The 23,943-nt window shown below is 40.8% G+C and overlaps 1 protein-coding gene across 1 annotated transcript; it reads right to left on the bottom strand.

Annotated features, from left to right (window-relative positions):
• Nucleotides 1–321: 321 nt before the first annotated feature.
• LOC144474787 (prohormone-1) lies at nucleotides 322–23,522 on the bottom strand. Its single transcript, XM_078190053.1, has 3 exons — nucleotides 23,435–23,522; nucleotides 17,407–17,529; nucleotides 322–544 (listed from the first exon to the last, which is right to left on the bottom strand). The coding sequence occupies exons 2-3, from the start codon at nucleotides 17,515–17,517 to the stop codon at nucleotides 380–382; spliced, it is 276 nt and encodes a 91-aa protein (XP_078046179.1). The 5' UTR covers nucleotides 17,518–17,529; nucleotides 23,435–23,522; the 3' UTR covers nucleotides 322–379.
• Between the last annotated feature and the right edge of the window lie 421 nt (nucleotides 23,523–23,943).

Below are 23,943 nucleotides of genomic sequence, written 5' to 3'. Positions count from 1 at the left end.
GAGAGAAAATGATTGGTTGCCATGACAACCAACTTCACAGACTTCCAGCCGGGATAGAATTCCGATTTATGGGTTACCGATCGGTAAAGTGTTAACTTGAATTCCACATAAAAATCCGCGTTCGAATTATAACAAAAAAGGATCTCCAAATTTAGTTAAAGAATGGACCATGCGGCACTCGACCATGTTAAAACTGAGCCACCGTCAACGTCCGCGAAGAAGGAAGTTAGATTAAATATTTCGTAAGCTGCGGGACGTCCGCGCGGATGTCGATTCGATTGGAGGCGGATATTGGTGTCCGACGGAAGCTAAGATGACCGGAAGAGACCAGAATAGGAGGACAGACGAAGAGGGGGAAGCTTGCTGCCGGTCGGTAGATCTATTTGCCGAAGCACGAGACCGCGTTGAACGCGCACTGCTTCCAATAGCTGCGTTTGCGTTGCAAATCGGTCACGTCCAGCTGGCTCCGTAGCCGTTTCTCGATCTGCTTCCTGAACAGGTAGTTGATCAGAGCCGTCTCCACGCTGCTGTCGTCGTCCACCAACTGTAACACACGTGACCGATCCAGTCGATCCGCCGATCTAGTCGCCACTGCCTCGCCTTTGTTCTTAGCTGCTCGATGCATCGACTGTTTTATAAATTTTATAAGAATTACAATTCTCTTGCGCTGGAGAAAAGAATTTAATAGAATTTAATAGAATGTAAAAGAATTTAAATATACTTTAAATATACATTACATATTTAGATATATTTAAATCTGTTAAACAGTGTTTTCAAAGTAACTATAATCAATAGTAAACTATAGTAAAATGTACAATGAAACGCTACATTTCTCCTAAGTCCACCACGTTTCGTTACGTATGTATCTTCTTTTTCCTGAGTACGGATGACGTACGTAGTACGTCAATCCAGCGCAAGAGGCTAAAACTATCGAGGCTAGTCGATGCATCGGCGTAGCCCTATTGCGAAAGCAAAGCCGTTGAAAATTAATGACAATTATAAACAGCAAGCCGAACGATAAAGAAGCGCATGCAACGAGCTTTTCCTACGTTAATGGATTTATAGATCCGTGTAAGACGCGTTCCGTTACTCTGCATTACCCACAGGACTTTATCGTTATTAATCCGCGCGGTTAAGAACCACCGCCCTAATTGAATAACGTGATCAAGAGAAGCTGTTCCGCGGTTCATGACGCAAGGATTCCCCTTGGCCCCGATCAAGAACGCGCTAATCGCTGTAACGCGAATGTACACGGTACGAGCTCCCCATTAACCCCTTCCGCGACGGTAGATCGGTGCCATATTTTACCAGCAACGTATGCGTGCAATGTAGTATTGCAATGCACTGTGCATTGTATCCTAAATTGCTTATCTCATTCTCTGCGTTGCTTGAGGGCTGTAGTAGCTTTATTTCGAGTTTGTTGTTGACGTGAAAGAATAGTGTATGTGGTAAAATAATGTAATATATAGAAATTTGATGTTATTACTATATATTACAATATGTATTATGTATTGTATTATATTATATTACTTGTCATATATATTATGATCTATAATTATAACGTCACATTTCTATATATTACATTATTTTGTGATGTTATAATTATATATTATAATATGTATTATATATTGTATTATATTATATTACTTGTCATATATATTATGATATATATATTATATTACATTATATAATATCACATATTCTAATTATATAATATACAAAGCGTGGGATGATTTTAATCGACTCGCGGCGCGGACCAAAATGGCGGCGAAGCTCGCGCGACGATCGAGGGACGCTTCCGTCGCGTACCAATCCAGTTTTTCGCGATCCCAAAGGACGAAACGAGCAGCGAACGACCGTCGGCACTAACGAGCGTCGTTCACAGGCGCGAAAACGAATATCGTCCGGCTAACGGCCGATACAATAATTAAAACGAACCGCAGCGACGACGAAGCGCGCCATTTTCGCGCCTGCATGCCGATTTATTCACGCGCATTTCCGCCGCCGAGTCCGAGCGCAACCCTCTCGGTTTTTCCCCGGGCGATGTTAGGAATCAGCGGCGTTAATAGGCGATAACGGGAGGGCGCGGATTTTATCCGGGCAGCGAATTAAACCGTGAAAAGGGAGCGACGACGACGGCGGGAACGGCGAATTCAATTTACACGGCCCGACTTCTCTCGATCGGGACGGTAAATTCATAAAGCGCCGCGCGAGAGGCTGCCTCTCGCCCACGGAAATTAGAATATTCGTTTATGGTTGCGACGGGGTCGCGCGCCGCCGTTTTTGCTTCGCGGAGACGGCGCGCGATCGCGTCGATTACTTTGAATTAGACGCGCGTTTTATACGTTCGGCGTTTTTAGCGGAGAAACGCTCGGAAAATCTGCCGGGAACCGATGGGGTGCGCGCGTTATTTTTATGGTTGTCGATGGAAGAGTCCACGGGGACTGGGGACGCGCCATTTTATTGTCGCTGGAACGTGGAGAGGCTTCTATGGCGAATTACTGGATGCGCATATGTCTGCTCACTTTGTTCTAAAAATTATAAATTCGATCTCGTTATTTTCGTTTCTATATTTTAATGTACATATATATCGTAATTGTAATATTGTTTTCTTACAATATCGGTACAACCTTGACCCCTCGGTTCGACGCGAGGCTCGAGAATAGTCGCAAGGTACCTCGCGGCAAAGGTCGAAGTTGAGATCGCTCGCGCGCAGGGCTAAATATCGAAATTATTTCGCGCGCGCGCGCGGTCTATCTCGTCAATGGGCCGCCGTCCGCTTGATAAATAATAAATCGGTTTTGCATATTCGACCGCGACCGCAGCCGTCGACCAGCGCCCCCCCCCGTCGTGGTTCGCCGGGCTTCTCGATTTATTTCGTATTTATTCACCGGCCGAGAAAAAGCGGCGCGATTTGAATATTAACGAGCCGACGCGCGGCTCCTGTAATCACAGTTTCCCGGCGAACAAAAAAAAAAAGGAGAAGAGGGCTGCCCCGTACGGTCCTGCAACGCGATTAGAATTCACGGAACCGGGATCGCCGGGGATCCTTCGCGCCGCGTTTCCCTCTGTCGCTTCCGGCGACGATGCTCGATCTTTCTTCTTTTTCGACGCGGCTCGTTCGCAGCGGTCTTGATCCGGGTTAAACGGTGATTTTAACAAATTGCTCGCTGTTCGTTCGTCGAACGTCCGCGGACGGCGATTTTCCGGCGGGCTGCGAACACGTTTCAACGCGAGATAGACTGTCGAAGAGCGGTGAAAGAAGGTGGTGGTACAGAATTGGGTATAATTGGGTATAATTCGGCTGGTTTGTGTTTAGGGAATTGTTAGAGATGCTGTTATTGTTTAGGGTAGATTTGAACGTAAAATGTGAATATTTGTTCCTTTATATTCTTAGTATTTATAATGAAAATAGTAGTTACAGTTACATTGGTTAGTATTTAGGGAATAGATAATCTTGACAATTGACGAATCTAAGACGATTTATCGTCTCATCGATCATTCGATCGGTCGTGTCTCGTTTATCGTCGAATAGCGCATCTTCTTCGTCGCTGTTACACGTTTCTAGGCGAGAAAGGGACTTCACATCGATCATACAACCTTTGCTTTAATATCGAAATATTTTAAATATTTATGACGACACTGCGAAATTTGTATATTGAGTTATCTTGAAATTTCACGTTATCTTAAAATCTGATATTATCTTAAAATCTCAGGTAACCTTAAAGTCTCAGGTAACCTTAAAATCTCAGGTAACCTTAAAATCTCAAATTATCCTTAAAACGTCTATTACCACAAAGTCTCACCTTCTCTTAAAATCTCACAGCGCAAGAAATAAAAAATTGACACGAAAAGCCTACACAATTCAATTCCAATCCGAACAAATAGCAGAACAGGTTACTTTCACTAAATTACGTTCGAGGTCTCGAAAGCGAGGAACACGCGTCGCGATGTTTAGAACAGTTGCACCAAGCCAAGGATAATTTCGCGTATAAACGGAGGCTGCACCGCATTGCCGCGATAAGTTGTCGAGCGTCCTCGACGCGCAGTCGATACGTCGACTATCGCGATTTTGCGAACATTTGTTGAATCGCGGCGGACGCGGCCCCGCGTTTCCTTCGGTTCACCTCGTCGCGAGACATCTGTTTTCTGGCGCGACGGGATATAAAGTCGTTAAGCGAAAAGTGAAATAAGAGAAATAAGAGAAATACCGGGTGGGAAAAAGACCGCCGCGCCGCCTGGGGAGAACCTCTGGAATATAATAAAAGCTGCGAAGTGAAAAATTCAAGCGGAAGAGAGACCGCGCGGCGGAATTCTATTTTCATGGGGAAGTGGGTGGCTCGGCGACGGAGAGGGGAAACGGATAAATAAAAACAGGGATAGAGCGAGAGAGAGATAGGTAGATAGATAAATAGATAGAGAGATAGAGAGAGAAATAGGTAGATAGATAGATAAATAGAAAGAGAGAGAGAGAACCGAAAATGTTAGAGAGAGAGAGAGAGAGAGTAAGAGTGACAAGAACGCGAGAGCCAAAGGATTAAAGAGCCAAGAACGCGAGAGGAACAAATGATTAAAGAGTCAAGAACGCGACAGGAACAAATGATTAAAGAGTCAAGAACGCGAGAGAAACAAATGATTAAAGAGCCAAGAACGCGAGAGGAAAAGAAAAATAGTGTCAAAAACGCAAGAGAGAGAAAAATAGAGCCAAGAAGGTGAGACAGAAAAAGTTAGAGCTGAGAACACGAGAAACAGAGAGAGACTCGAGATTTAAAGATAAAAACGGAGATAGAAATAGAAATAGAAAGAGAGAGAAAGAGAGTTCCACCAATCTCTTACGCAACCTCCCTCCCGGGAAAAAGGGTGCCCCTGCCGAGGTCCGGCGTAACTACCGATCGCAGTTTACTCGTAACGTGCGTGTGTATGCTAATGTCGAGCGAATTCCATCGTTTAAACGTATCCGACGGGCCGAGACTAGAAAAGAGAGAGAGAAAGAGAGAGAGAGAGAGGAGTCGAAACGAGAAACGAAACGAGAGACTCACGCTCGCGGATCCCCTGTTTTGCAATTCAAACGCGTTACGCAACCGTACACGAGCGCCTATTGTTGCCTCCGGCAAAGCGGAGTGTAGATGCTTTTCTCTGTTACCTTTCTCATACCTCCGCGGTCTTCCCGCGTCTTTCAAACCGTTACGCTCCGTTGGCTCTTCTCAAAAGCCTGCCCCCCCCCCCCCTCCGTTTCGATCGGTACGACACCCACCAGCGACTAGTTACACCATACAACTTTGATAAGCGACCGGACCCCCGTGACGAATGCACGCGAAGGGCGTGTAATTTTTTTGGGCAATTTTTAAAATGAAATTAATACTGTATAAATTATTATTATTATATTATTGTATTATATAAATTATATAAATACAGAGAGTGTTTCGATTGAAAGATATTTAACCCCTTGCATTATGATTGCTTTCATGCTGTGTCAGGTTATGTTCAATTTATTAGGTTCAATTTGCATTTAGTCATTATTAATACTTTCTTTAATAGGGCTAGACAATTCCTATTTCTTGTATTGTCTTTATTTAATTTTGTTTCTGTACTTTGATAACAGAAGAATTAAGGGCTTCGATTTTTATTACAGTGCGTATTATAGTTATTATAGTGCGAGGGGTTAAACGTTGCTGTTAAATCAATGAGATTTAAACGAAGAGCCAAAAATATCAAGACTTATGTATTTCTATTTCTGCTATAGAAATATACTAACGAAACTGTGGGAGATTGTTTTTATCATTCTTGTTTAATGTATTTCATTATTCTGTTTTTTTTTTGAGACCGCTAGATGGTAGCACAGTAGGACGATGCGGGAGTCAAGGAAGGGATGGAGAAGAAGAAGAATCGGAGTCGTCCCCAGAACTTTGTAACGGTTGCCACGTGTGTTCAAAATTTAGAATAAACTCTTTTTAGTGTTGTTGAGTTAATAATAAAGTGTGTTCACTATTTTTTCCAACCTCCTACCCCCACAGAAACCATTTATTAACTCGTTCGAATAAATAAATAAATATATTTAACTGTATTAACTAATGCCACAAATGACTGAAAAGTATGGAAAAGCGAACGCAGAGAAGACAACTTCATTGCAGTCGTGTCAAGTTACAGAAAGTACTTAGCTAACAGCAGCCATTTTTACAGCAGCCATTTTTTTCAGTAAAAACTGAAACGAGCTCGAACAACAGATGTCATTCCGCGCGGACTACGGTCGTTTTCTCCGAATGGTTTCCCGATCGTCGGATAATTTATGAAAATCACCGCGGCTGGGAAACACCGGCGAAGTTAAACCCCGTTGGTAAAACGAGAAGAAACGGCTTCGGCAACGGAATCTCGTTGGAACGACGCCTTGTAACGCGGCGATCTCATTCCATCGCTCCGGACGAAGAAATTTAATTCGCCGCTTTGTAACGGCCAACCTACTCCAACGTCCGCAGTCGCGGCCGATTAAAATCGCCGCGGAACGATACCGTTTGCTCGCGTTTTCCGCTTTGTGTCGCGCGAGGGGCTCGAAATTGCGACAAAGGAGGAGCGGATTAGGCGACGAGATTTTCCCTCGCGACCGATTTCCGGCGACGGTTTTTCCATCGGGCCAGGGCTCTCTCTCCCTCTCTCTCTCTCTCTCGCTCTCTAGGAAGTGCCGGAGATCGATCGGCCGCCGGCTCTATAAAATTCCCGGGTTATCAGTGGTGATAAGCCCGCGCGGGATATTGGGAAAACATTGTCTCTCGTTACCGCCCGGTATCTCCACGCTCCTCGGAGGTACACCGTCACGCAAAAGTTGGAGACGATGCGTCATGCTCCGATAGTTCGGATAACTCGGGATCGTTCGCGTTAATTTAGGATTATTCGAGTTAATTTAGGATTATTCGAGTTAATTCAGGATTACCCGAGTTAATTCAGGATTATTCGAATTAATTCAGGATCATTCGATTTAATTCAGGATTATTCGATTTAATTCAGGATTTTACGTCAAATTTTTGACGTAATATACAATAATACAACCTTAATAATACAACCGTAATAATACAACCTTTGCTTTAATATCGAAATATTTTAAATATTCATGACGACACTGCGAAATTTTTATATTAACTTATCTTGAAATCTCACGTTATCTTAAAATCTGATATTATCTTAAAATCTCAGGTTACCTTAAAATCCCAGAGTTAATTCGGGATCATTCGATTTAATTCAGGATTACTCAATTTAATTCAGGATTTTCCGTCAAATTTCTCCATCGCTAATCAATGTCCATGAAATATTTATACACCCTCTAAATTATTAGATAAAACTTGATTCCGCTTGATATTAATTCGGCTACATCGGAGAACGGGAGCACGGATGTACTTCTTTTTATTCGAAATTATTAATAACATTATCGACTTCCCGGCGACGCTCAGTTTGGTTAACTCGGATTGACGGCATCCGCCGCCATCATTCGACACGGCTAAAATTAAAATTGATCAAACGGCTTGTCGTTACTATAATTATCTACCGATATCTGGCCATATTCGGTCGCGAGAATGTCGTGATATCATTAACGAATTAAGTTTTATCATTAAATTGAGGTTAACTCGATCGACATTAACCTGACATTCATTATATTTTCTTTGAACATTGTTGAAATCTTTAGGGATGTTTTTGATGCTCGAACGAACCTTTTTGTTTCGAGGAAGTATTATAATAAAAATTGCAAGATAGATACTAATGTAATATCAACCTGACATAACCTGACATTCATTATATTTTCTTTGAACATTGTTGAAATCGTTAGGGGTGTCTTTGATGCTCGAACGAATCTTTTTGTTTCGAGGAAGTATTATAATAAAAATTGCAAGATAGATACTAATGTCATATAAACACAAATATAAAACACTAATGTATTTATATAGTATTTGTTAGGTTACTTTGAACTATGTGCATTAATATGTAATATTAATGTAACTCGAAGGGGTCTTACTAGCCAGTTAATAAAGAATAATAATAATAATAATAATGATAATAATTAATTAATAATAAAACACCCAATAGTTTGAAACAACGGTTAGACTTGGCTCTAAGCCCGTCAATCGAATCAAAACCCAGATGTAATACTGGAGAAAAAAGGACAATAATAATAATAATAACAACAATAATAATATAATATATGTCATTAATATAATTCGTAAAATAAAACGAGAACTCCCGCTTCCCATCGGTGATATATTAAGCACTGCAGGGCGACGTATGTTTCACGCGTCGAAGGATTTACGCCGCCGATAAACAAGAAATAAACGAGTAAATCGCTGGAAGGACGATCGGATACGGAGTTTATTGACATAAAGAGCAATATTCGAAGTTGCTGTAACGAGACCGGGATAATTAAAGGCGGGCAACATCTCCGAGGCGGATCGGCGTTCCGTAAAACGGGGTCCGCTTGGCGGTTAACGAAGGAAATTCTCCCGGGGGGGAAGGACGTTCCACACGGAAAGGAACAGGTTGGTCATACTAACGGAGATTAACGCGTTACAATTACCGTCGGCATTACACGCCGGTGGGCGCGCGACGCGGGAGGAGCCGTGCTATTGTATCAGGAGAGGGGTAGAGGAGGAGGGAGGGCCGAGAGGATCCTTTGTCTTTGACCGTGTCGAGGACCGAAGCGCGATTAAACCCGTATCTATGGATTATTAGAGGCAGCGTTAATTGTCCACGAGCCGGCGCAACGCGACGTTATCGAGGAATCCGAAGCGGGCCCGTTTCTGTCCTCTTAGGAATTAACCGCGACCACGCGAGAATCTCGGCGGATTCTGTGATTGCTCCTCGACTGGAAAAGAAAATCGCGGAGCTGAAATGAAACGCGAACGCGCGCTCGATGGGTCACCTTTGACCGGAAGTGGATCCAACAGATTATCTCGAAGATCACGACTGGCTTGTATTAATTAATTGTTACGGCATTTGTCTTTGGATTTGATTGTTCAAAGGAGCTCGAGACGAGGGGGTGGTAGATGATGACCAGGTGAGTTTGACGTAGCACCTGCGATTAGATTTAGTAGCGATTGATAACTAATTGCCGAGAGGTTGCTTTGTGTGCTGAGTTGTTCTAGTGGTTGTTTAACATTTGGTTCGACGGGACACGCGTGGATTTAGGTTATGAAATATTGTCTAACAATTATTTCAAATTCTGAGAAGCGTCTTTAAGACTTTCACATTTTGCGGTTGAAGATTGTTAAAACTAAATCGGACATTATTAAAAAATACCTTAGAAATCCAATTGTCAAATAAAATAAATAGCTACTTAGAATTATAGTAGAGTGAATAATATACTAAATAAATTATAATTACAACAGAGTGTATCACATTTTCGAGAACTCTGTCTTCTGTCCTAAAATGCAATGTCTCTCCTGTGCATGGCAAATTATTTAGCAGACAAGCGTAACACAAAGTTACTACAAAGAAACCTAGCTCTACGTTACGTTAACAATAAATTCGGTTCTCCAAATGTATTCTCTTTTAAATAACTCAACAACAACGTTCGCAAGACGAAGAGGAAGAAAACGAAGAAAATAATCTAATTTCGCGGCTCCGTTGTCTCTGGCCCAGAAAAAGAGCAAATTCGATCGCGGTTCACTCAGGAGTCGCTGTAACTGTGGAATCGCAGCAATTCCGTTACCGTTCACTGCGAGCGTTTAATCCGAGCGGTTCTCAGGAAACGGAACGTCGACGCAAGGAAACCGTGGTTCCGGCTGCAGGAGGTCGCGAGCAACAGGTATCGCCCGTTCACGTCGTCCTGCTCTAACCCTCGGCCGTTAATCGCGATTACAACGTTTTCCGTTCCGAGGATCCCGGCATCGACCGTGTGGCCGCGAGCTTTTGTGTGCCGGCGCCATGAAACGCGGGGCGGAGAGTGACGGCAGAGCCTGTAACTTGCCAAGAATCGGAAACGCGTGGACGTTAGCCCGGGCTAACAACGAAAACCTCTCCAGAGAGCCGCGTTCAACTTTTCGCCGTTCCGAGTTGCCGGTTGCTGACGGAGCATCGCGCGGAATTGTTCCAGCCCGCGAATTTACCCGAATTATTTTAGCGGAAGAAGTTTTCGACTGTTTAGCGAACTCTTTCCGTCGAAGGAATTCACGTTTTATGGTATGAAACCATCGCCGCGTTTTACTGGATATGATTATATTATATTCTACTCATTCAATTATATTATATTCATGCAATTACATTTTACTCGTTCGGTTGTATTATATTTCATTCAATAATATTTTATTCGTTCAGTTTCATTATATTCGTATAATTAAATTTTATTCGTACAATTATTCTATATTCGTTCAATTATATTCTACTCATTCAATTATTTTATATTCTACTCGTTCAGTTATATTATATTCGTCGGCTAAATTATATTTGTTCAATTATATTATATTCGTTCAGTTATATTATAATTGTTCAATTATATTCTACTCATTCAATTATATTATATTCATGCAATTATATTTTACTCGTTCCGTTATATTATATTCATTCAATAATATTTTACTCGTTCAGTTTTATTATATTCGTATAACTAAATTCTACTCGTACAATTATTTTATATTCCTTCAATTATATTCTACTCATTCAATTATTTTATATTATATTCGTTCAGTTATATTATATTCGTCGGCTAAGTTATATTTGTTCAATTATATTATATTCGTTCAGTTATATTATAATTGTTCAATTATATTCTACTCATTCAATTATTTTATATTCTACTCGTTCAGTTATATTATATTCGTCGGCTAAGTTATATTTGTTCAATTATATTATATTCGTTCAGTTATATTATAATTGTTCAATTATATTCCACCCCTTCAATTATATTCTAATTTTCCAATTATATTCTACTCCTTCAATTATATCATCCTTGTCCAATTATATTCCACTTGTCCAACAACACGCTACTCCTCCAATTATATTACATTCGTTCAACTGCATTCATCGGCGAAGTCGCCGAAGTTCAGGAGAAAAAATTTCCGTTCGCGGTTCTCAAGAGAGCGTCCGTACACGCGGAATTTTTGCAGAGACGTTGCCCACGGGAATTGCTGTAAGAAGCGTTCCCGCGGAACAGATATTTTCACGGCGAAGTAAAGTTTGCCGGCGGGAACGCGTTGCCCGCCTGCGAAACGTTTACCGACTATCTTATATTCGACTGCGGACGAACCATCTACGAAAGACGTTCGTAGATCCTACAGTGGCGGGAGCCAATTACCGTGGGCTGACAAATTGCTGTGCTTTGTTCTTGAGCATTATTAATTCTGCATTTACCGAGTAAGATGGTGAAAAATTTTCTGAATTAAAAACAGATGAAAAATGAAAGAGTAGAACAGATTAATAACGTATGATAACGTGGTTAATTAATGAAATATAATAAAGAATAAAAGTTGAATTTGTTTACTCTCTCGCTTCGTTTATCTTCGAATTATTTCGGGCATGGTAACTTATCGAACGAGATATTGCATTTGTTTACTCTTTTATCTCGGTTATCGTGCAATTATTTCTGGTGTAGTTAACGTTGTATTTATAGGATAAGGAATTTTGAGATATCTTTTATTCTGTTTGTTTTTTAATAAAAATATTCAGTACTTTCTTTTCTCGATAACTATGTATAAAGCCAACCATAGAAACTATACGACGCAGAAACTGTACGACGTTCCATTCGAAAACCGAAACTTTGTTTTGCTAAGAACTTGATTTCCTTTCGGCGTTAGCAACGGCGGTAAAGTTTGCCAAGGAGAGATTCCGCGAATCCGGAATCTATTAGAAGTTATCATAATCCTCGCGGCAGTAACCGAATCGATTTGCAAGTCGAATGCAGGGCCGCCCTTCGAAGGGTCCGCTGTTCCCGGGGAGCTTTTCGAAAACGTTTCCTTTTATTTTTCCACTTCCTTTCGTTTCCCGGCGGTGAAACGAGAAATTAGGGGAGTTAGGGAAAAAGGGTCGATGGCGAAGGGCTGTCACTCGGCCTGTGTATTAAAAGGGACCGATCCTAAACCCGACGGGACGCCGACTTCCATTTGTCGGTGAGCGCGTGGCCGCAATGCGAATCGCCGTCGTTCCGACGTACCATCCGTCGAGCTATGCGGCGAGCTGTTCGTCGCCAGGGAAATTGTTCGACGCGGTAAATCTCCGCAGGAAACAGTCGGAAGACGTCTCGCTTCCGTGACGCGAACCGCCGCGACCTATTCGGTGTACACGCTCGCGGATTCGCTAATTAATTATCGGACGAATTAATTTCCGAATTAATTTCCGAATTAATAACCGTGCCAGTTATTTTGAACCGCGGGTCTCGTCAAAGCGTGCCTGTCGATCGACGATTCTGCTCGATTGCTAGAAAACGATTTAAAAATCGGTGGAAAAGAGACAATGAAACGCTCGAAGCGATTGACAGAGTGGCCGCTACGAAAAATAGGTTCGACCATTTTTATTGCACCAGTATTGTTAACAAGTGATTTTTTAGTCGATGTACTCTTGATCTCTATTGTCTATTGTATGGGGTAGAAGATATATATTGTCGTTTTTAAATGTCTGATTTTTAAGAAAAAGCTGTAGATTATTTTCGCCATTAACCCCTTGCCGCACTTTGACGAGCCCGACTCGTGATTATGATTTGTACAATAACCAGTTAAGTATGAATTTTATTTCGTCTTTTTAAGTTTTCTTGCCACTAATATTTAAGTGCTTAAGTAATTGGAACCACACTATAATTTTAATTTATATATTATATATTAATTTTATTTCTCCTCTGCGAAATGATTCCAATAGAAAATTATTTAGTCATTGCAACTGCGAAGATAAAAGTACTGCAAGAGGTTAAGTGACCACTTTTTTTAAAACAAAGAATAAAATTACTATATGACTACTCTTTCTCACATAAACATAATTTTTACATCGCACAAAGAATACGCTTTCAATAAAACAGAACTCTCAATCAAATCGGTAAAATAAATATACTTCCGATAAAACGGAACCTTCTACAAATTAATACTAATGCGCCAACATTCCGAAACACTTCCGATCCGTCGACCGCATTAAAATGCACTTCGCTCGCGTCACAAACCCAGGGTATTCGAATTTCGCGCGGATCGCCGGCAAACGTTCGCTGATAAAAATTGAAGAACGTTTAACCCTTAAATGCATGAATTAATGAATTTTATTTAAAAATTAGGGTTATAATATTTCAAATGAGTGGAAATCGGGAAAAATATTAAAAAAAATTATAAGTCATATCTTATAGGGTTTTTATTGAAAAATATTAATGATTCATTTTTGGTACACTATGCATTTAAGGGTTAAGGTCAACGAATACGGTGACATTAGAGACGACACAGGACGTGATTTTCTCCATAACAAAAGCGCGCATTTTGAAGCAGAGAAATTCTCCTTGATGCCCATTTTTATCAATTAGCCGGTCGGTGCTCGGTTTTCCATAAAGGTTCCCGGGGTCGCGGTATTTAATTAAATGCGGCGCGGGCGTTTTTTTGAAAAACGTAATGAAGAGGAGCCCGCGACCGAATGTCGGACAACGGGCGCGAGCCGAATGCGGAATGGTAACACGGGTAAAATTAATACGACTTCCTTGCGTGATGCACGGCGGTCGCCGGAAATATAAATCGTAATAACGGCGGGAATGGACGCCGATAACGGCGCCGATATCGCGGCGCGAAATTAAAATTATACGCGGGCGAGACTTTTGACTAGGTTACCAAATAGTTTTGCCTTCTATTAATCTCGTAGATAAACAATTGTCATGATTATCGCGATACAGGTTATAATATATATAATTATCGTACAGGTTATATTGTACTAGTCGGTGGATAAATTAAATAAATAATAAAATTCGTCCGCATTAATTACTAGATTTTCTTCTATTTTTGACAATTCATATAAATTCAAGCCAGTACATTAACATCTATAATTTTCTTTTAATTTCCTCGCTGTTTAAAATTATATCTATTAAATTATATATAAATATTATATATATTATTCAAATAGAAAACAGACATTTAACCGCGTAAAGAATTTATACGCATCGTTTCGCATCGCAACCAATACGTGAAAATGATTAACGAGAGAAACGGACGCGAGTCTTGTAATTAATGCGGTATATAATAGTTTTCCTTTCGCTGAAAAGCCCGGAGAATCCAAGAATTATAACTCAGCGAAGGAAAAAAGAATTCCGCCGATATCGTGTTTCATAGGAGGTCGTATCAAAGAGACGCGAATCTGTCGAATTTTGCTCGTTCGACGGAGAAGAACGGCAACGTTGAAAGACCCTTTAACCCTAGAAAGATAACCTACGTCGCAGAGGCGGCTGCGAAATAAACCGAAGACTGTTGATTTTTGTTAATTTTTCATAGAGGTCTAGTGATTTAAGTTTAAAATTACTTAAAATATAAAAAAATATAACATAAATGCATTTTATTTTTACAATAATGCCAAACCTTTGAAATGACTAGATTAACTTAAATAAATATCCTAACCTATATATGACCTAACATATAGTTAGGATATTTATGTTAGATCATATCCATTGTTAGTATAAAATTGACGCCTTAGAAAAGCATGCGCCTCTGAAGCGTATGGTTATCTTTTACGTACGTTGTCATATGGTTATCTTTCTAGGGTTAACATTTTAGATACGGCAGGATTTCGCGGAAATAAAGTTTGTTCGTAACTAAATTACGATTTTCTCTCAATATATATTTTTTCCGGATATCTATATACAGTACTAATAACATATATTCTTTTCTTAATATATTGTATATAGACACACTTTCACTTTAATTGTTTGCTTTAATAAATAATAAAATAATTAAGTAAAGCACGAGCCATTCGGGAAAAAGCCGCTATAGCGGCGCGTAGTATCTAAAAGGTTAAAAGCAGCGGCGCGTAAACGAAGGAAAGAAACGGTGGCAGGACGACGGGGAACGAAAAAACGAGGGCGCAACAATATTTAGCGATGCACCGCGACACGAATATATGTCCGCGAGTAAACAGGGTTGCGTAAACGCGGAGAGCTCATAACGAATGTTTACGCACGGTTGTTCTCGTCGAAAGTGCGCGCTCGCGCGCGCGCGGGGCTAATTAGGAGCCGCGAGGCGCGAGAGAATTAAAAGTGTAATTACCTCCGGGGGGCTGGTCGATCCGTTCGCGTTTTTCCCCGGCGAAAAAGCCTTTTAACATATTCGTCCGGCCGCCCGAAAAATTATGCGACCGTGCGTGTATCGGTCCGCACGCACGGCGGCGGATCAATCAAAGCGTTGCACCGCGGCGTCACGCGCCGCTCCGGAGACCGATCTCGTTCACCACTGGCCGAATTGTGCACTTATAATTGCGACTAAATATCCGTCGAGGCTGATCGAATTGATGCGACGCGTCTCCGAACCGTTTGAAAACACGACCTGTCGTCGCTTAATAGAATTGATCGAGCCTGAAACGCGAGCGAGCGCGCGGCCGGTGTCGAATAAAGTGTCGGCGCGAATTTGCAATGATGCACCCCACGCACAGGCTAGGCTTGTGCAACTATCGAACACGAAGAGAACTACTGGCACTGTGCGTCACTGATTCGGATAGGCAGAGACCGGTAACAGAGCCGAAGATTCTTTAACCCTTAGCGATTCAATGTCGAGTGCGACACAGCTGAGCTCCAATGTTCATCGATAGACTCTATCACTAAACGTACCGGTATTTTTCTATACCTAATCTTACCATAGAATTTTTGTCGGTAAAAAATAAGCTACGAGAAAAACGGAAAGTGGGAAATTGAATAATCGGATGATATAAGAATTTACAGAAAGTCAAATGACCGACAGAAATAACAATAAATGTAAGAATTAGAAAAGTAAATTTTCAAAAGAAAATTTTCTTTAAGGTCGCTTAATAAATTTTCGCTTAATAATAGTTATTAACCCTTAATTAGGCGCATGGGGTCAGGGCCACAGGGTCACAGTAAGTATTTGTTTCTTAAAGTTAAGTATATTAAAGAACTTTATTAATTACTATAGAAATCCATTAAGTTCTATTCCTTTTTGATACTCCTTTCTCAATGTTTTTTTGAGGTTATTTAAGACCCCATGCGCCTAATTGGGTGATTTTCTTAATGCGCCTAATTAAGGGTTAAAGTCGTGACGTTATTATTCAACATGCCGCGATTGCGCTCACGTAACAATATTACACACCTATTGTTACCAAATACCATTCTACCGTATTCATCCAAACGCATTTTGTCACAAAAAATCGTGCAACGTTTCGACAACCATCTCCAGGCAGTGTCAAGTGGCGCGACTCGACGATTAATCGCGCAAGTAGAACGGGAACGGCTATGGTCAGACGCGGTCCGAGAAATTTCGGAAACGGGCGCGCTTGGGCGGTCCGGACGCGAGATCCGAGATCGAAACGAGTTCAAGACGAGCCGGGTGGCCGTTTTCTTCGGCGAAGAGAGAATCGGGGCCAACGGTGGGTGAAGACGGTGTAACGAGGCCCATTTGTCGCGCTCGCGACACTCCTGGGAGCACACGCGACTCTAACAAGCGCCGCATTATTCTCCCTCGTTTCTAATTTTTCTCCCGCGCCGCCGCGCCGTTATTAACCGTCGCGTTTTTCACTCGAACTGCCACTCGACCGGAATCGCGGCACAAACTGTTATAAGATCGCGACGGGCGAACTGTTACGCGACGCTATAGAGGAACGTGTGCGATTTCATAGACGCGTCGAATGGATGTCCTTTAATTTTTATTTTTATTTTTTACAGTTTGGCTTTTCTTTAAATAATAATGATTGTGTATTGTTTATTAGTTTAAATTGTAAGAATTATTCTACATGATCGTATATTATTATTATATTATAACGTAATTTTATTACACCAGAAATTCTATTATTATTATTATTATTATTATTATTATTGGTAATTCTGACTTAGCATCGAGGCACAAGACAGTCCATTCTTATTATTTCTAAAACCTCTTCACTACTATTTACCGCCCACTTCTATTTAATATAAAATAATAAATCAATGACTATTTATCTGAGAAAATTGTCTCGCTACTCTTTCCACGACCTAGAAATTCTTCGCTGTTATTTTTCACTATTATTTCTGCTTGATTCAATTAGAGCTCGCACAAGGAAGCTAAAATTTCATTCGAACGGATTTCGTAAAAAGGCAATTCCGCGGCGCGTGTAAGTTCAAATAGAACAACGCTAAGTCGTATAAAATAATCACCGGTGGAATAGAGTTTAATTAAAAATTTCAAATAAAATCGCGCGAATCGAGAGTTCTTTTTCGAAAGTCCCGCGGAAAGTCGTCGTGTTCTAACTGAAAGCTGGCAAGCGAAGCGATTTGTCACTTACGTCTACCTCGTTCATGAGCTTCTCTTTGTCGGGAGCCGGCAGGGCGGAGGACCAGTCGACCAGGACCATCAGTACCGTGGCCAGGAACACGGCGACTCGCAGCGACGACATGATCTCTTCAGTCTGCAACAATCAGTTCCCGAGACGCTGTACACGTTGCGCAATCCTTTCCAATCGCGACCTCCTCCGATCTCTTATAGAGGGAAAGAACAAATAACGAGAGAATTTGATAAATCGGAGGAAATCCTGGCGAGCGGCCATCGCTGTCGAGAGCTCGAGGATGCTCTTTGAAATAATTCTTTAGTTTCGCTTGTATGGACTGTCACTGTGACGTAAAACAGCGTTGCCTGATCAGCACGTGTGAACTGTATTTTATAAATAATATCGCCCGTAATTGGCGTTGCTTATCAGTTTTCATTCTGTCAACGACACCTGGTCGCCGACTGAAATCGAATCTGCGAACGCTGTCGATCCTGGTTTTCCACTGGCAAACGAATAAAACAAACTGTCAACGTTGCCGAGTTTCTCGCAATGTCTCTCTCTCTCTCTCTCTCTTTCTTTCTCTCTATTGATTAGACTCTCACGTTCCATACACGTAATCGATCTCCGATCAGTTTCGTCGCGATTCAATGGCAGGACGTCGACATTGGACACGTTGACATCGTTTGATTACACTTCGGGCTATTTCTGGGAATGAGATTTTTAAGAATCGAGACAGCCGACGGTTGAATTGGAAGGGTTAGCGGGAAATGCTCGAATTTATTGGACGGCGTTGTTTAATAAAAGGCTCTTAAAATCTTGTTCCTCGAGACAGGGCGCAACGAATTGCGGCGATAACGAGCCGCGTTAGGACCTCGTTCGTTCTCGTTAAACGATTATTGGCCGGCGGACACCGTAATTAAGAAGTACACCCTATGACGGTCGCGCAGATCCTTAACACCATGGAATAACGGGAACACGTGGAATCGTAATGGAGACACTCCGTAAGGGTTATTTGTTTCAGCGAAATCGAAGCGAATGTCGACTCTTCTGTTCTCCAGTTTTATTGTTACGAACGATGATTGTTTATACGATTGTCAGGGAGATTGTTGAAGACGAAGAAGCCATGGTAAGCCGTGAGAGAAGTCATGGCGTCCGGTGATCGAGTTAAATCCCTCGATCGAAGAACGATCTTCGAGGAACGCTTTTCGAAAAGCGATTTTCAAAAAAGGATTTTCGATGAACAATTATCGATAGACGATTGTCAATGAATGATTTTAAATAAACGATTTTCGAGGGACAATGTTTAAAGAATGACATTCGACAAGTGTCCTTCGAGAGGTGATTTTAAAAATTAATTTTCCAAGAGCAGTTTTTAGAAATTAATTTCCAAAGGGCAGTTTTCAAGAATTAATTTTCAAAGGGCAGTTTTCAGAAATTAATTTTCAAAGGGCAGTTTTCAGAAATTAATTTCCAAAGGGCAGTTTTCAAGAATTAATTTCCAAAGGGCAGTTTTCAAGAATTAATTTCCAAAGGGCAGTTTTCAGAAATTAATTTTCCAAGAGCAGTTTTCAGAAATTAATTTCCAAAGGGCAGTTTTCAAGAATTAATTTTCAAAGGGCAGTTTTCAAGAATTAATTTTCGTAGAGCAATTTTCAAGAATTAATTTTCAAAGGGCAGTTTTCAAGAATTAATTTTCGAAGAGCAGTTTTCAAGAAATGATTTCCGCGGAACAATTTTCTAAACTCGCCGGTTTCTTACTCTAAATGTCATAAAAGGCGGACTGATTTATCGGCGAGTAATCGAGCCACGGCTTCGAGTAATTAGTAAATTAATTATCGAATTAGTACGTCGACGAATGCTGTTTGCCGACGCTAGGTTAGCTCGGACGAAGTGCACGCGTCCCGGCGGAGGATCGAAGGAAGCAATTTTTCAAATGTGACGAGCTAATGCCTCCTAGCCAGCCAATTTCAGTCTGCGGTCCGCGACTAATTGCCTGGAACACGAGCACGGTCTGTTTAAATAATCTACGAGCGTGCCCGACGCGTACCTGTGTCACTTGACCCGAAATAACTATAACAATAATAACTATTACTATATGATAATAAGAACAATAATTAAAATACAATGTAATAATAATATCACTAAGAATAATAATAACAATAATAATAATATTAGGAAGAATTTATTTGAAATATTTGGTAAAACAGCGTAAGTAAAAATTGAAAGAATTTTTGTATGTAATAAGAATAATAATGATAATATTACTAAGAATATTAAGAACAATATTACTAAGAATAATGCTGGCAATATTACTAAGAATATTAAGAACAATATTACTAAGAATATTAAGAACAATATTACTAAGAATAATACTGGCAATATTACTAAGAATAATAATAAAAATATTACCAAGAATACTAACAACAACATCGCTACTACCAATAACAAAATCACACGACACCGATACAACCATAAACTCTAAATAACCACGTAACATCCTGTTCCATCTCGCCGCGATTTCCCAAAGAATTTTCCCCCGGCGCAATGGCAACCGCGGGTACAGGAAACGTTAAACATTCTATAGCGTGAGCAAAGTTCCGCAACGTTACAAAACGCGGGACGAGTTCGTCGCGGCTGTTTCTATTTTTTAGCAACTTTTACGGCCGCGAACTATGCGCCAGCACGCGCAGAGGACTTAAACAAAAAGGGAAAAAATGGCGGCCAATATTCGAACGCGACCGGCACGTTTGCCGAGGATTATCCGGGGAAAAAACTAACACCGAAAGTGTGCGCGCGGCAGCGAGATTGCCGCGGCGAACTTCCCTCCGGCATTCTATGGACTACACTATAGAGGACGCGAGAGTCTTTGCCGATAAATTCGCATCGCCGTTCTTATCCCTTATCGGTGGTTATCAATGGATCGGCGTTTTCGCTTGCGCGTAGGCGGGATTTCTCCTAAGCCTGGCGACTTTAATGAGGATCGATCGAAAATTGATTTGCTGGAATGAAACGGTTCGCCTGCGAATCGCGTTGCTGTTCGTATTTTTCATGATTGGATGGAATTATGGCAAAAGGATAGTGAACGGTAACTTTGAGACGAGAGATTAGATCACTGCGTTCGATTAGATTATTATACTTGATCTATCGCGATGATTTAGCACTGTAACAACGAGTCAGACTCGTGACAATTGTTAAATATTAATAATAAAATTAAATATAAATATCTTCTAAATCGAATTCTTCTATTATTAACACTAGGTTTACGGAGTAATAAAAGCAGCCGTTTTATATTTGTTTATGAAAGTAACGATTTATTCTAATTGTTAATGTAATCGATAAATAAATAAATATAAATAATTATAGTAAATATAATCGATAAATAAGCAATAAATTTATCTTTGAAATATGAATAATAGTACGTTAACAAATCAGTGATCCGTCATTTTGACGGATTCCGTAAATCTAGTGTTAAAGTCTAGATAAAAAGGCCGTGAATAAAGACGATAAAAAAACCAAAAATTATCCGATCCTATTAAGGACAGTATTAAGAAAATAAATACTAGTCAACGCAGCATGAAACGAGTCATAGTGCAAAGGGTTAAATCGTTAGCTTCGAGTAAGTCATTCTGTTCGAATAAATAAATCTATTTAATTAAATCGATACTTGATCCTTATCTTTGATTAAATCAATGAATTCATTACATCTCAAACTTTGCAAAAAATGAAAACACACCGCGACAACGGAGAACAGCATCGGTATGTTTTTAAGTGACCGCCGCAAAAGGCCGGGGTAATTGAAACGCGCGGGAATGTCGTGCATTCGTATCGTATACCGAATTAGATTTAAATGCGCGCGTACCACCGGCGAAGCAAGCCATGGCCTTTGTGCCGCGTTTCGACGAAACAACAGTGCTCCGTTTGGGACAATGCGAAGTCTTCCCTATTCTAATGGAACCAAGAGGATCCTCCGCTCGAAAGTGCGACAAAAGGAAAGAAGCTCGCACGCGAGCGCGGATTCGAAAAGTTTGCGAGAAGGAACACCGTAACCCAGATTCCGAAACGACGATACAGACAACTCGGACTTCAGACGTTCCTCGCGTCGCGAACCAGACTGTACATTTTTTTCGGCGGTGGATTCGGTGGAGGAAGGCAGGGAGAATTTGCTAAAGTGGATATTTAACGTTAAAGAAGCCAAGCTTTTTATTCACCGAGAGGAATTGAAATTCGTTTTTGTTACACGGATGATTAAAAGTTCGAAATCTTTCTCCGCTCTGCGGATTATTTACGCTGTTTTATTTTTAATTCTTTGCGCTCGGAGGTATTTTATTTATAAAGTCAAAAAAAGTATTTTTATTTATATTATTTACACCGTTTTATGCATATAGAATTAAGTATTCAGATTTTTAAGCCTGGATTTTAGCAGGAAAAATGTAGATTTTGACAATGTCAAATTGATTTTAAGATGTAAATTATAATAATTTTTAATACTGTCTCAGAGTCCTCGCGAAAGTGAAAAGGGTTATCGAGACTAGTTTCAGCAAACGGAAGGACTGCTTTCACGATTTTTAATTTAACATTGTTTCCGTCAAAGCTGTATAAAATGTCTTTTTCAATATTTATCGGCTTTTCAACTGTTCTTGTTGTTAACAACTCCTACAATGAATGAACAACAGGTATGTAAAAGAGCTGAAAGCGTCGTCAAAGGGAGAACTAATTTTCCGTCGAAGTCTTTGCTCGCTGCAATTGTCACAGCTTCTAAAAACCGGAAATTCCCCTTCCCTCCGCGATCTACTACCTGTTACCACCCCGTTTCAATCTTAAACAGGGGAAACAAGACCCTCCGCTCGCCGCAACCGTCGCAGAAATTTGAATTTCTAAAAATCAAAATTCTCTTTCGCTCCGCAATAAAATTTCTTCCAACGCTTTAATTATTAACAACGCTCTCAATTATTAAAAGCCGAGATCATTTTCCCCTCTTGTTTGCTAATTACAAACCAGTTGAGAAGACTTCTAAAATTCAGAATTTACATTCGTTGTTCGTCCGCGTTATTTCAATTTCAATAGGGCTAGAAACAAGATATTGTTGCTATTCGCGGACTGTTACATGCGCGACGCCGCAACTCAGAATTTTCTTTCCGACGGCCGTGTCACCGCTTCATTTAAATTGTTAATGAAAGGCAAAAATTCTCTATTCATCCCTCGAATTTCAACTGGGAATTCTTTGAAATTTTCTGGCCGATTCCTTGAATTCGTTAGAGACCGTTCGACGTTTTCAATTCCTTCGCGATCTAATTCCTGTTCGCCGGCTTCATTTGAATTATTAATGAACGGGACAGTTTTCCATTCAACCCCCTTGACGAATCGTTCGATTTTTGCTATTATTTTGTGACCTGCTTCTTGTTTAGCAGATTTTATTGAATTTTAGCACTTTATTGAATTTTTCGAAGAGAGCAAAGATTTATTAGGAATTTTTGGAGATATTTCTAGTGCTTTGTTACGATTTTATTTAAATAATTAATGGAAGGAAAATTTGTCCGTTTAACCCCCTGATTAATACGTCAGAAAACGTTCAAAATTTCCTACTATTCTGCAACCTACTTTCTGTTATCGTTCAATTAATATTTAACAAATAGACAAATTATATTCCACCTTCAAAGTAATAAATTCCTGGATATTTTACTATATTTATTTTATATATTATTTATATATCCTATCACCGTTGCATTAAAATAACTAACGCGAACAAAACCTCGCAATTCAACCCTTCAACAATCTAAATAAAAAATTTCTTAAATAATTACTGCTTTCTATAAATAAAATATTCGTCCCTGCAACCCGAAGTCACCACTTTGTAAGAACAATTGAATTAACAATTAAACTATTGCGCCAAGAGCGGGAGTCCCATTCGGAGGATCGAAGACGATCAATTCTCAAAAACCGTATAGATCGTGGAAGATCTAGAAGGGGGTTTTCGATCGTAGAGAAAGCGAGAGCGCGGCGTGGCGCGCTTTTCGGCGCGATAAAAGGGACTTTCGATAAAAAATACCTCGTGTAAGGTTGACGAAGGAGCGGCGGGGGTGCGATCCAGGGATCCAGGGGTTGTTTTTCGCTCGCGGGCTGCAAGGATCGGTGCCTCCACGGGACAGAGTGACTGAGCTCGCAACCACGCGACCACTTTATATCCGAGACACGGACTGGGTCGGCGCTGTTGGCGGTGGTAACGCTGCCACCGGTCGCACGGTGGTGGAAAACTCACCCCCCCGTCGTCCCACACGGCTTTCCGAGCCACTCTTTCGACGTGCACGCGTTTCTCCTACCCCTAGTACCGACCCCCTAAACTCACCCCACCAAAGAGAGAGAGAGAGAGAGAAAGAGAGAGAGAGAGAGAGAGAGCTGGGCTACTCTCTCTCTCTTTCTTTCTCTCTCTCTCTTTCTCTTTCTCTCTCTCTTTCTCTCTCTCTCTCTCTCTTTCTCTCTCTCTCTTTCTCTCTGTCTCTTTCTCTTTCTCCCTCTCTCTCTCTCTCTCGCCGCGGGAAACAACGACGCCCGCGGGGG

Source organism: Augochlora pura, chromosome 9, assembly GCF_028453695.1.
Source record: "Augochlora pura isolate Apur16 chromosome 9, APUR_v2.2.1, whole genome shotgun sequence".
In the NCBI taxonomy this organism is placed as follows: domain Eukaryota; kingdom Metazoa; phylum Arthropoda; class Insecta; order Hymenoptera; family Halictidae; genus Augochlora; species Augochlora pura.
Note: the sequence above shows the minus strand (reverse complement) of the source record. Positions and strands in the feature narration are given on the sequence as shown.

Coding starts and splice junctions, on each gene's coding strand:
- LOC144474787 (XM_078190053.1), bottom strand. CDS start 17,517: ATGTCGTCGCTGCGAGTCGCCGTGTTCCTGGCCACGGTACTGATGGTC. Junction 545..17,406: donor AGCTCATGAACGAGGTAGAC/GTAAGTGACAAA, acceptor CGTGTGTTACAG/TTGGTGGACGACGACAGCAG.